The following is a 12784-nucleotide window of genomic DNA, read 5'->3' as shown; positions in this document are numbered from 1 at the left end:
CCCTCTCCTTACCCCTAGGAAGGATCATATGTCATTCCTGACAGATATTTGTTTAATCTGTTCTTAAAAGCCTCCAGTGATGGAGATCCCACAACTTCCCGAGGCTATGTATTCCTGTGCTCAACTATCTCTGCTGCTGGAACTTTTTCTCAATGTTTAACAGACACATTTTTCTCTAATTTAAACACATTCTTTCTTGTCCCATTCAGTACAGATATGGAGAACAGATTATTACTCCCCTTCCCACCCTACAACAACCTTCTGTGTGACTGAAGATTTGTCTCCTCTTAGTCCTCTCCAGAGTAAGTCCTCTTAACTGCAACCTCTTTATTTCTCTGTAGGTTCCGACCTCACCCTCATGCGAGCCATGCAAACTGCCATCGGGCATCTACATATAATTCCTAACAACCCTTTTCAACCAAGCTGTGCCAGGAAGAAAATCCAAGCTTTGTTTTCTTCTCCTTAACCTTGTTCTTCTATTTCTGACTTTAGTTACACTTCACTTGACATCCACAGTGCACTTAGCCTATCCACTCAAGAAACCTCAGGGGAGAATTCTCTTCTAGTGCTGCTGTGACTGATGTGATGTGAGGACAGCACCACCACAAAAAGCACGTCCAAGGCAGAACTTTAGATTAAGCCCTCTAGTATCATGCATACTAGTCTATTGCCTCTTTTTCCAGGACAACTCTTTACTGGACCTGACTATTCAAGTCTGGTATTCAGTATCCGACACCCAAGGACTCCAAAGGTTTCACTCACTGTTAGATTTGAATATCTAAAGCCTGTTAGGTAAACCCTAACATCCCAGCTGCAACTGCAGTGCTCTACTGTGTTAAAGAATGCAATGGGAGTTCCACGGAGAAAGTCACATCTGAATACAGTGCATGAGCGTTTTGCTTTTCCAGATTAATTTCAGTGCGTAGTTCAGTTGCTGTTTTGATTTTTTTTTTTCAAATGTTAGAAGTAGCAGCTGTTACTAGTTTTAATCTCAATGAGCTTTAGATTTTAACCTTAGCTAGTACCTCTTGAAGGATTTTGTACTTTGATATTATTTTCAAATTCAGCCATAACCATAAAACCTCGTGTCCGACTGCCCTCTCCTGGTAAGCCAACACACTGCTACCACAAGATTCCACCCAAGTAACTAGTGCCATTCTGCTTCCAAATCTAAAATTTTCATTGTGACACAAAAGCAAACCCCGAAATAAAATATCAAACAGACTGCTTTGGTAACCTCAGTAATATTTCTAAAGCAGCATAGGATGAACAGCATTTAAGTAGGGAAGTTTCTTTCAAGTTGCCTTAGGAGTTCTTGTCTTGGGAAAAACTGATGATGTCTGTAGAGAAAAGTAAAACATGCATAAAAATGAAACTGCTCTGTTTGCTTTTTAAGCTTTATAAAAGCAGCCAAGTACTTTAAGTATTTTATTCCACATCAATAATGTTAAAAACAAGGTCACAGAAGACATCATTTTCAACAGAAAGCTATTTCCTTCGAGCGGGCACAGGTATTTCACTTGGGCTGAAACAGAACAGTATGAAAAATGAAAGCAACAGCAAACATTTAAGTAGACCAGCTATAGTCATCACATTTTATTACATTGTTCAAACTAGAAAAATGAACACAGTAAGATGACAGGTTGACTACTGAATAATATGCACTGTATTTAGTACACGTACACCGAAGAGTGGAAATGTCCAGAAATGAAGTACAGCTTTATTGTATGATGAATGTTTCACTTGCCTTAGCCAATTTAATTTTTTAAACTTAATGTTACATACAATAAAGATTTAAAAGCTTTTTTTTTTTTTTTAAATGACCAACCTTCACACCAGAGAAGCAGAATTCATTAATTCTTTCCAACACAAAATTTAGACTGGCTACCAGACCCACGCTCTGAGCCAAGCTAGGTCTTCCACACAGTTCCGATCTTCAAGCATTTCAGGCATCAAGACAAGGAAAAGCAGTTCTGAGTTATCCAGGAAATGCACAAGGAAATAATAAGTAAAGAAATATAAGTGGGACAAAGAATAAAACAGCACTTAAGAGAGAGAACATAAGAATCTAATACTGACCTTCGCTTTATAAAATCAGAGGCAGCTGAAATCTCACTAACTGTTAGTTATTTTCAAGAGGTATTTCTGCTTCATCATAGTGTTTTTGGTTACCTCTGTCCTTCCTATATACAGAATTAGATATGCTCCTTCTCCGGGTTTGAGACCAAGTTCTTGTTTCTTGAGGTACGGATACACACATGGTTTTCCTCCTCCATCTTTTGCAAGGACCATCAGCAAGATCAGAGTCATTGTTCTCCTTCCCTGGTGCTGAAAACTGGATGAGATTTTGTTCTGTATGGTGAATATTCTCAGATTCTGTAAGGATGGATGTGCTTATTGTTCTCCTGATTTTGCAATCAGCAGCTATCAGGGGAGGGTTCTTTTGAACCACATTGGGTACTTGAATCCATGCAAGTCCTTCAATTTCTGCACCTTTGTGTAATCTCATGCTGCGTCTCACTCTTTTTTCACTGTTATCGCTCTTTCTTCTAAAAGGGTCTAAGGAGTCATTTTTGAGATGAGGAACACATAAGACTTCTTCCACATTAAAAGAAGAAACTGGAAGACTGTTTCCAGTTATTTCCAATTTTTCAACAGGAGGAAAATAGATGGCACTACTTCTTCTCCTTCCTCTTCTTGGTGGACTACCTCTTACAGAATCTCTTCGTGGACGTTGAGTTCTTTGGGCACCCTCATGTACACTAGTGTCCTGTTGTTCCAGAAGTTCTAGCCCTGTTAGCTGCTCTGCCTTATTTCGGAGATTTCCTTGTAATTTCTTGTTTTCTATCAAGGAACCACCTTCATTTGTCTCTGTTCCATATGCAGCCTCTTTACCTTGCTGGAAATAGTCAGATGTATCAAAACCACACTTGGCATCAGGCACAACGTTTGAAAACTGGAAAAAAAAAATTCTTAAATACAGGAAAAGGTAATCCACAAAAAACAGCTGACAACTGAACAACAGCTACTGTTTTCCTCACCAAGTCTAGTCATTCTCAAAAAAATCCAATCAACACATAGAATCCTGTATGTTGGAATCTGCTCCAATGTGGGGCCTTGTCCAGGTGAGACCCAAATACCTCCTCCCAAGGACGGAGGCTCCACAGCCTCTCCAGGCAGGCTGTTCCAATGTTTAATCACTCAGTTTTTTTTCTTACCCCAAAACATTTCATGTTGGATCCAACAGCATCAAGCACAATTCTGACTTATTTTCTAGCACTATCCTTAAGCATGTCAGTTACCTTACGATCAATGCCAGAAACAGATTTCAGATCACCATCTGACACCTGCACTGCTGTATCAGCGGAGCTGCTGGCTTCTGTGACGTCCAGGTCCTCAGAGCTTGAACACGGATGAGCTGCACAGGTGTTCTTCCCTCTCGATCTTCCAACCACTGGCTTCTGTTGAACATCCTTGTGAGCATTCCTGAATTTGGTATTCTCTAAAAGTGCATCCTCTGAATTAGAATAAACACATGGTTACTGGTCTTGTGAATGTACATAATCTTTTTTAAAATATTATAACAAAAGCTTTATAGTATTTTACTTACGTAAAAGTAACCTTCTAAACAGCCATTCCAGATGACTAGTGTAAAAAAAAAAAAACCCAGAAAGCTACTGCACAACACTTAACTAGTCATACCCCAACTTACCCGTTTTAAAGACTATGAGCCTACCCATATCCAGTCAAAGTACTGAGAGGCTTTTGGTTTTTTGTCAGCTTTGCACTGGAGTCAAACAAGAGTTAAATTTATCCATCTGGAGATTATTAATTTATTAGATCCTCTGGACTCTACTATTAGAGAAGCAATTAAAAGTAAAAAGCATTTACTGGGCTCTTCACCTATGCATGGAACACAACATAACTATCAACATGTTCTTATGTAACTGTTGAAATAAAAAAAATCAGAAAGAACAGAAGGAGCAAGGCAAAACAAAACTAAAAACCACATTACCTGAAAAAAGTGTATTTGCCTTCGGTGAGTTTGGAGATGAGACAGAAGACAAAACCTCTGGAATTTCAGGGATAGGGCTGAGAAGAGGTTTCTTTGAAGCCATTTCTCTTTTGCCATATAAAGATTTTTTTACTTTTTTCTTTCTTCTTTTCCCATAGCTTGTTTGTTTTGCTTTCTGAAAAGATTGAGAAGGTTGAATAGAGCACAGTGTAATTACAGTGATCCTGTACAGTATTTTCCAACAGGTGCCACCACTACTGGATTTTGACAGAAAACAACTGTTTCCCCTAAAATGAAGGTTCCACTTCTCTCCCATCTACAAATTAATCCAAAACATGAAATCTGATTTTTGTTTCATTTAACCAAATCTAGAAGTCAAAGAAATTAGTCTTTCAGCTCAGAACTACAGATTCTTCATTCATGCTTAGTTTGAAAAGGAATATGTGCTTTCCCTTCCAAAACATGAAAGCCAGGGCTGTCACTTACTTGTATATTTTTGGCAGCAGATGCGGTTACATTCTTCTGTCTTTGAAACTTTTTCTTTCTTGGATTTTTAGTATCTTTAGCAGTCTTAGTACTTGTGGCTCCTGAGATGCTAACATCATCAGTCCCCTCTGAAACTGTGCTACACTGTTGAGGAACACAAATTTTAAGTTGTTGGGCTGCATGGGTATGTGCACATGCAGACATTCCCTTTTTGAAAAAAATATACCACAGTCCAATGTCATAAGAATCACATTGTAAATTAGCCTCCGTTATTTTATATATGAGGTCATAAAAGCTAGACACTCACAGTCAGAAACTAAGATTATTAGAGCTGGTCTCTTCACACAGTACAAAAAGGACATTCTAAAGAAAAAAAAGAGTAAATTTTCATCTTCAGCTATTTCTTTCAGAGCAGGTGGGTTACTTATAACCAAATATGTTTTTAATAACTGGAAAAACACACTTTCACTCAAAAATTAGATTTCCTTAATATAATTACCTGCACTAACATGAGATATTTTCATATACCTGGATATATACAATCCTCATAATACCTGAGACTGTATCTTATAAGCATCAGGAGGAATAAAAGATAATTCTGCCTGAAAAAAGTTAAAAAACAAACAAAACCATCATCACTAAAGAAACCTACCTTCCTTCTAGTAGAACGAGCTTTTATCATATCAGATTTGTCAGTTTCTGCTACTATATGTGAAGAAAATAAGAATATTGATTCAGTTTCAATATAAAAATCACATTTTGAGGAAATTATCCACATAACTTCTAACATTATGCACAGCATATTTAGTCATCTTAGTCTTGAGTAACTAGTAACTTAGTCCTGAGGACATCAAACATGGCAAGATAAAAAAACCAGCTTGCTTTACAAAACAGAGGAAAACAAAACAAAATAATTAACACATGCATCTTTCACAGTGATACATACATATACATGCTCAACACCTCAATTTTTGTTGTTGCTGTCTTGCTGCAATTTTAAAACATCAGAATTACAATATCAGAATCAAGATGGTAAGCTCAATTACTCAAAGTAGTAAGTCTAATTAGATCAGCCACTTTCACAGAAAAACACAAGGTCAAATAACATCCAGCTAAACCAAACAACAGGTAAATAGTGCAGCTACTGCAGAAATCTTCAGAAGAAAGCAAGAGCATCTAAATTTCAGCACAGTTGGAAAATAACCCCTGTATAAAAACAACCAACCAACCCTGTGTCATCTCTCAATTTCCACACAGAGAAAGATGCATTACCTATTGAGAAAAATACAAGCTGGAGTTACCTTCTGCATTTTCAACAGGTGAGAGGTCTTCTGCAGCAACAGGACCCTCCACTAACTCTTGAAGAGGCTCAACATATTCCTTTAAAGAAAGAAAGCTAATTTTTTTAGCAATATACTATATCAAATAAATACAGGAAAACATCTGGTCCATTAGTGTTTGGAACAGACAGGGGATTTTTTTTTTGCCTTAAAGAATGCAGCATCTCATTTGCTATACAGGGCAAGAAGAAACACAGTATCAAAAGTATACAAATAAACCAAGGTAAAACATTTAATGTGCTACTAGTACTCAACTTTAAACACAGCTCTACAGGCCAAAATGCTATTTAGAATTCATAAAGTGAAAGAAAAAGTTCTCAGTATCATTCTAAAGCTCCAAGTGGACTACAGTTTAATACTTTAGCAATTTATTTTCAAACCCAAGCAGACTGGGGAAAAAAATGAAACAAAAACTGAACATTATGTCATAGAGACTTGGAGACTGTTTTTATAGTTAAAAAACAACAACACACCAACAAAAAACTTACGTCACTGCAATCAAAATTCAGCTGGGGTAATGGTTCTTCAATGAGACTTGACCCTGCAAAAGGACTACTCCTTTGTAATCCTGGATGATGGACTGGCGTTGCTCCTTTGTGCAATGGAGTGTTTGCAGGCAAAGATTCATCAAATATTTCTGGGCTTAGAACTTCTCCAAAAGTAACCCTTTTCCTCTTTGGCTTTTCAGAGCTATGTCTTTCAGTTGTCTCTATTGTAATAAAATACATAGACTGCTTAGTGAATTTAAAACAGAACTTTCATAGAGCAGAGACTTTTCAAGGTCTTTTCATGGTTCTTAACAGTCTCTTAAAAATCCCACCCCACCAACTAAACAGCAAAATACCACCTTTACCTGTCCTGTGGAGTCAACCAGAAATTTCACTATAGCTTTATTACAGTATCAAGAATTAAGGAAGAAAGAAAATAGAAGACTAGAAATTTCCAAACTTCTTGAAAAACAGGTGATTCTGTCCTGGTATCAGAGGCTTTCTGAAGTTTTGATGTGGGAGATATATATATTTATAAAATAGACATTATTTTCCTTGGCAACCTTATTTTCCACTTCCCGCAGCAGAATGGCACAGAGGAGCTACTTCAGTGGTGGTTAATGCATATCATTCTTCTGATTTACCAGAGAGGCAAAACCTTATGATCCCACATAATACTCTGCCTACTTAAAAAACAAAAGGGGAATCTGACCTGTTTGCAATGCTTCAAAGACTTTTGCACAACTGGAGAGCGCGAGAGATTCACCTCCTCCTCTGTCAACTGCATCGTCTGAGTATTCCTATCGAATTTAAGTGATACAATCATCTGTTCAATGCCATTTAATCAAAATATTGTCCTTGTTCAAATCAAGTGAAAAGAACTTTGTCTGTAAGCAATATCTAACAATCAGTCCTGTTGTTCAAAAAACCCCTACTTGTTTTCTAAATCAATAAAACTCAACAACATACATATAGATCCTCCCATAACATGAAATTTTCAAAGCTTTCAAGAAAATCAAAGAGCAAACATATCCATTGATAGCATTAAATTATTTCCAATGGATATCAACTAGTCAAAAAGTATCTTTAACCACGATTCAACTTCTGGTAGTTCAACAGCGACTGCAGAAGTTCACCCTCAGTGTTAGTACCTCCACGTAAGTCAGCTAACCAACCTTCATGCTATCCATTAATTGCTTCGTCGGCGTTTTCTTCAATACAGATCTTAGCTGGGAGCCACTCTGTGTATGTTCATTTAATGGAATATTTCCCGTTCTTAGTGGTGTGACAGGTGGTGTGAGAGGTGGCTTGCTTCCATCAAATATTCCCAGGCTCAGTTCTTCTGCAAAACTAACTTTCTTCCTGCTTAGATCTGATACAACATTACTGCTCACATCTTTAGTGGTGTGGTCAGAACTTAAATCTTTAGAGAAAGTAGACAGATATAACAATTAAAGACCAAAGTAAAATTGAGAAGACTGTGTCTCAGTTGGAGTTTGCTTTTTCTAATCAGAACCAAGCTGCTATCGTACCACCCAAGAGGCCCTACCCCACCTTCCAAATAGATCAGCTCCTCTCACAAAACCCATTTCCTTTCTTCCTTCAGTAAAAACATGTTAAATGCTATGCTCTACTAAATGAACTCTCAATTCAGTTTTTCAGAGCCTTCTCTGCAGCAGCACTTGAATAGATCGTTATTTGCAGTGCTTTGGGTTTTTTTGTTCCCCCATCAGCCTTCATGTCAAAGTTACATCAAGTTTCTACTGAACTATAAATTGTAGACATAATGATAGGCACAGATGACTGCTTGTGAAACATTTCCTTACAACTATTCTAAGTATTTTTACTTTACTAATAAGAATATAACCAAGATTATAATAGTGATGAATCCTCTTACCATGGCCTCCAACGACAGCCTCCAACGACTCAGTAGGATTGTGTTGCTCATAAATCCATTCCTAGAGAAAAAGTTACAAGATTATACATATAGCATCTATTTATATACGTACCCACATAACACCATAAAGAAGTAAAACCACTTGCAACTGACGCCTTTTAAAATAGCATGAACTATGGAGTTTTTTAACCCTATAGATAGGGATTTCAGAGTTTTCAATCATCCACTACTTTAGTTGAATTTATTTTCCCAAAACACCAAAGCTAAATGCTTGAAAGGATTAGACATCAGAAATGATAACAATACGGAATGAAAAACCTGTATATTTTAATCACTACCTTCAGAAGTTTCTTCCTAGCCTCCATACAACTGCTACACTGTCACAGCTGCTCTACAGCTCAAGGTGCTAGGTCCAGCAGCATCAGGACACACCTACCAAAATGGACCCCACCTTCACAGTTTTTATGTATGATGCTAATAAAAGGATCACCAGAGATACTGATATAGAAAATAAATTAATTCTCCACCTGCATACAAGTACATCCTTTTCTTCGCGTGGAAGAGCAAATAACTGCTGAACAGATACAAGGTGAAGATTAAAAATTGCGTTTGCAGTCATCCCAATGATCAGTAAAGTTCATTTTGACATCTAGAAAAAGCTGTATTTGCCAGATCTGTGAATTTGACACCTCACATAGTTACAGCTGCAAATTCAAAATAATTAAGACATATTTAAATGTTACTAAATGACTAAAATAAGCTTTTCCATGTGATTATGAGAAAAGAATATAATCTTATTGACTCGAACAGCTTCTAGCATCCTCATTGAGCATTTGCGTGTGAAAGAAAACTGTGCACAGCCTCAGCAGAGCCAGCAGCAGGTATCTGAGGTGAGGCTATGTTCACTGCCGGTCCAAATGGATCGGTGTCCATGCCAGATTTTGCTTTCTTTGACTTGTGACAGTAAGATGTAAAGTTCTTACAAGGGAGATTTGCTGTGCTATTTGTCTTCCCCATGTTCTTTGTCCACACTTACACAAGTACCTTTGAAACAGCAGCAACAGGTTCGGCGACAGTCACATCTTGGCCTAAAGACAAGGCGGTGCAGGTCCTGGTATCAGGCTCACTGCTGCTGGTCAAATTTTGTCTTGAATTTTCTTTCAAATCAGCTCCACTGTTGTCTGACATGAACTTTTCACTCCACTGATCCAGGTTCCACTCTTTTGTAAAAGGTACTTTGTTCTGAGCTGCATCAATTAAAAACAAAACACACTAAAAACCAAACAACAAACCACAAAGACAAACTCCAGATTTTTCAATGAATGCTCTTTTTGTGTTTCTTCACCAAAAGGATGGTGTGATTCATAAAGCTAGGTAATTTTCTAGTCAGGAAAAAGAAAACACGTGCATTTTGAAAATAACATTATGAAATCTTCAAAACAGAACAAGTTATTCTTTTCATATAAATGTTATTAAGACCGCCAATACCAGAGAAGTAAAGCATTGTTTGTTTGTTTTACACTGTCATCTTCTCAGTTACCACAGTACTGCCCTGACTTGCTTTTGCAATACTATCTTCATTAAAAAAAAATAAAAACCATTGTCAGTTTAATGGAAAAAGTGTGAAAACACTAATGCCTAGTGAAAAGTAAATTAAAGGGTATAAATCTAGAAAGCAAAACTAAGACAACAGTCGTAACAAATAAGAATCTTCATTTTTCTTTGGTGGCTTATTCTGAGAAACCACTATTCAGGATGCACTAGGAAATAAGATAGGTTTAAACAAACAAAAAAACCTCAAACCAAAGACAAAAAAACCTGTGCTAATCCTTATAAAGGAAGATTTTTTTTCTTGTTTTATTTTAAGTGTTTGTAGTTTCGTACTTTTTGGCCTAAAGGAAGTCCTGATGTTTAAGACAAATCACTGACGAGAAATATAACTCACTTACACGAGCCTCTTTCCTGGGAAGCATCCACTTGGGACAGTCCAGAGAAGCCAGCCTCCCCTTCAGTTTCTTGCACTGAGGCGAAAGATGTTTGAAAGGCATCTATTTTGTCCTTCAACGACCTGACATTTTCATATCTAAAAGGACTAACCTGCTAAAACAAAATGAAGCTCATGAGACTTTTTTTCCCCAAGATGACACGGGCTTTATTACTTTGTATTTGTACTTTGGCATAAAACAAACTCAGAGAAGAAGCAAATCTTGTTTTCAACCTGGCTGCAATATTAGTTGTTTGGTAAAAACATGCAAAAAAGGAACTGCGTCAAGAAATCTGTTAAGTTTTACTGCCTTTCATAATCTGTCCTTCTAGACCATACCCAGAATTAATTTTCTGACAGTTTATGCTAGTTTGAGTTAAGAACAAGTCTAACTAAAAAACAATCCCTTATGCTAGTATTCACTTCACTTTGAAGTACCAACACTTTCATTAGCCACAAATCGAGCATGGCAAATGCAGGAAAGTAAAGGTCACGGCAAACAAAAGTGGAAATACATGAGCGAGCCAGACACGGAGAAAAGACTCCAGACGCCACACAAACAAAACCTCCAACATGCCCTTAAGCTAAAGTAAGGAGCCCAAGGGAAGTCAAGAAAATCAAGGCCATGGTTATTCCTTCTGCTGGGGTCTTCCTGAGACTTACCTTCTCTTCCTGCCAGTAGATATTGATTCCTGGGGGAACTAAACTGACATATCAGATATTTGAGAAAAGACTCTTACCTGTGTAAAACCTTCTTTTTGCCTGTTGCTTCTCTGTTGGGCAAGGTATTGGATAAGGGTGTTATTCTCTGGTGACCCCCGTATTCCAATTGTTGATCTTCGTCTAAATTTTAATGAAGTCGGAGTCTTCCCTGAGATGTAGACAGCAGGAAAGAAACAAAAATTTCTGTAAGAATACCTAAAGCTTTAAAAGGGGTTTTTTTTTGGGTTGTTTCAAGAGTGATTTATGTTATTTATGAAAACATCTGAAGTTAGCTGCTTAGCTCAAGAAACCTTCCTGAGCAAAGGCAAATCAACTTCCTAAAAGCATATGTAACTAAACTATACCAAGCGAGAATCCGTCTTTCTTTTATTCAATTGCTAGTTAAGGAATTGTCCACCAACAATTGACAAAACTTGTCTTACTGCTCCCTTGTGAAACTCACTGACTCAAGCAGACAGAAAAAAGCTACAAAGGGAATGAAAGCAACATCATATCACAGTCCTATCCTTGGGCATATTCAAACTCAGCCAGACAACCTGAACCTAACCTAAACTGAAGCTTTCAATCAGAGGTTGGACTACATGACCTCCAGATCTCCCTCTGAGAAGGACAACAGTCATTAGTCACTCCAGCCTTACCTGTAGATGGTTTAGTAAAACTTTCTTGAGTAATCCCAAATTCAGCAATTGTTACATTTGCAAAATCAACATGTTTTTTCCTCTGTTTCTCTGCTATTTCAGAATCAGATTTTTCTTCTGCTTTGTCCCTATTAGGTGTCAAGTAGCATTCATCCCCCAGAGAAACAGGTGGTCTTGAAAAATTTTCCTTGCTGTTCAAAGGCAAGGTAGGTTCACCAACCACATCCCGTTTTGGAGTATCAAAAAAGCATTCAGTAAACTGACAGCTAACAACATCCTCCTTGTTGTGGTACGAGGCCTCCTCGAGGCCTTTGCTGTATGTCAGGTCGCATTTTTGCAACTGCACCTGGTTCCCATCCCTTAAATTCTCCTTCGTGGATGCTTTTATAACTTTTGATTTAGACACTCTGCAAGTCTTCTGGTCTTTTGACAGATCAGGGAACGAGGCCTCTTCCTTCTCTTTGGTGTATCTACTCTCGTTTTCTTTAGCTTCCAGGGGAGCGTTCATATTCTTAAATCGTCTGCGCATTGTTAGCGATTTATTTTAAGAAACATTCAGTCGGCCTTTGGTCTCCTGTAATTACAGATACCTATCAAACAGAAAAAAAAAAGAGATTTTAAAAGGTATTGGGGAAGAGCAATGGTTCACTAACATTCTCAACCTTCTACCAAACCCAGGCTTTTCCTGGAACAAGGTGTTTAACAGGGTTAAACCCTTATCTCAGGAACACTACCCAGAAAGGACACTGGCACTATAAAGAAAAACACACAGCGACATAAACCCGCAACAGAAGGGTTTCACGAGTTAGGAAACACAAGGCTATGCTTTCACTCCTCACCAAGCTGAACTCCTGTTACTGTAAAATACGTTAAGCACAACCACACTGTGACTGTCTTGCTATAAGCATTGCAACCAGTATGAGCAGCTTTATACCAACTGGAAAATTTAAGACGTTAACACTTTTTTTTGCATTTAGTTCCCTGGATTTTAAGTTCAGCGCACAGAATTCAATAATGTCAGTCTGAAGCTTTGGTTACACAAATAGATGCATTTTTCTGTATTCTGCATAACACGAATTAAGATGTTTAATACCGCGCAGGCAACTTTTTTTTTTCTTTCTTTTTTTTTTTTTGTTTTTAAGTCCACACTGACTGTTGATGCCTCCATCTTCCCGGTGACACAGAGACCGACTGTGTGAGGGATACGTGTCCA

At 37.7% G+C, this 12784-nt stretch overlaps 1 protein-coding gene across 1 annotated transcript; it reads right to left on the bottom strand.

Moving 5' to 3' along the window:
• Positions 1-2122: 2122 nt before the first annotated feature.
• On the bottom strand, positions 2123-12100 carry CDCA2 (cell division cycle associated 2). The gene is made up of 14 exons (XM_010080126.1): positions 11572-12100; positions 10951-11081; positions 10176-10326; positions 9271-9473; positions 8227-8287; positions 7505-7752; positions 7042-7129; positions 6330-6550; positions 5803-5881; positions 5154-5203; positions 4502-4645; positions 4016-4190; positions 3303-3517; positions 2123-2956 (listed from the first exon to the last, which is right to left on the bottom strand). Exons 1-14 carry the CDS (start codon positions 12098-12100, stop codon positions 2123-2125), a joined length of 3129 nt encoding a protein of 1042 aa, XP_010078428.1.
• Positions 12101-12784: the final 684 nt, after the last annotated feature.

The sequence above is a fragment of the Pterocles gutturalis genome, unplaced genomic scaffold, assembly GCF_000699245.1.
Source record: "Pterocles gutturalis isolate BGI_N339 unplaced genomic scaffold, ASM69924v1 scaffold1014, whole genome shotgun sequence".
NCBI lineage: Eukaryota > Metazoa > Chordata > Aves > Pterocliformes > Pteroclidae > Pterocles > Pterocles gutturalis.
The sequence above is the reverse complement of the archived record's forward strand: the minus strand, read 5'-3'. Positions and strand labels throughout refer to the sequence as shown.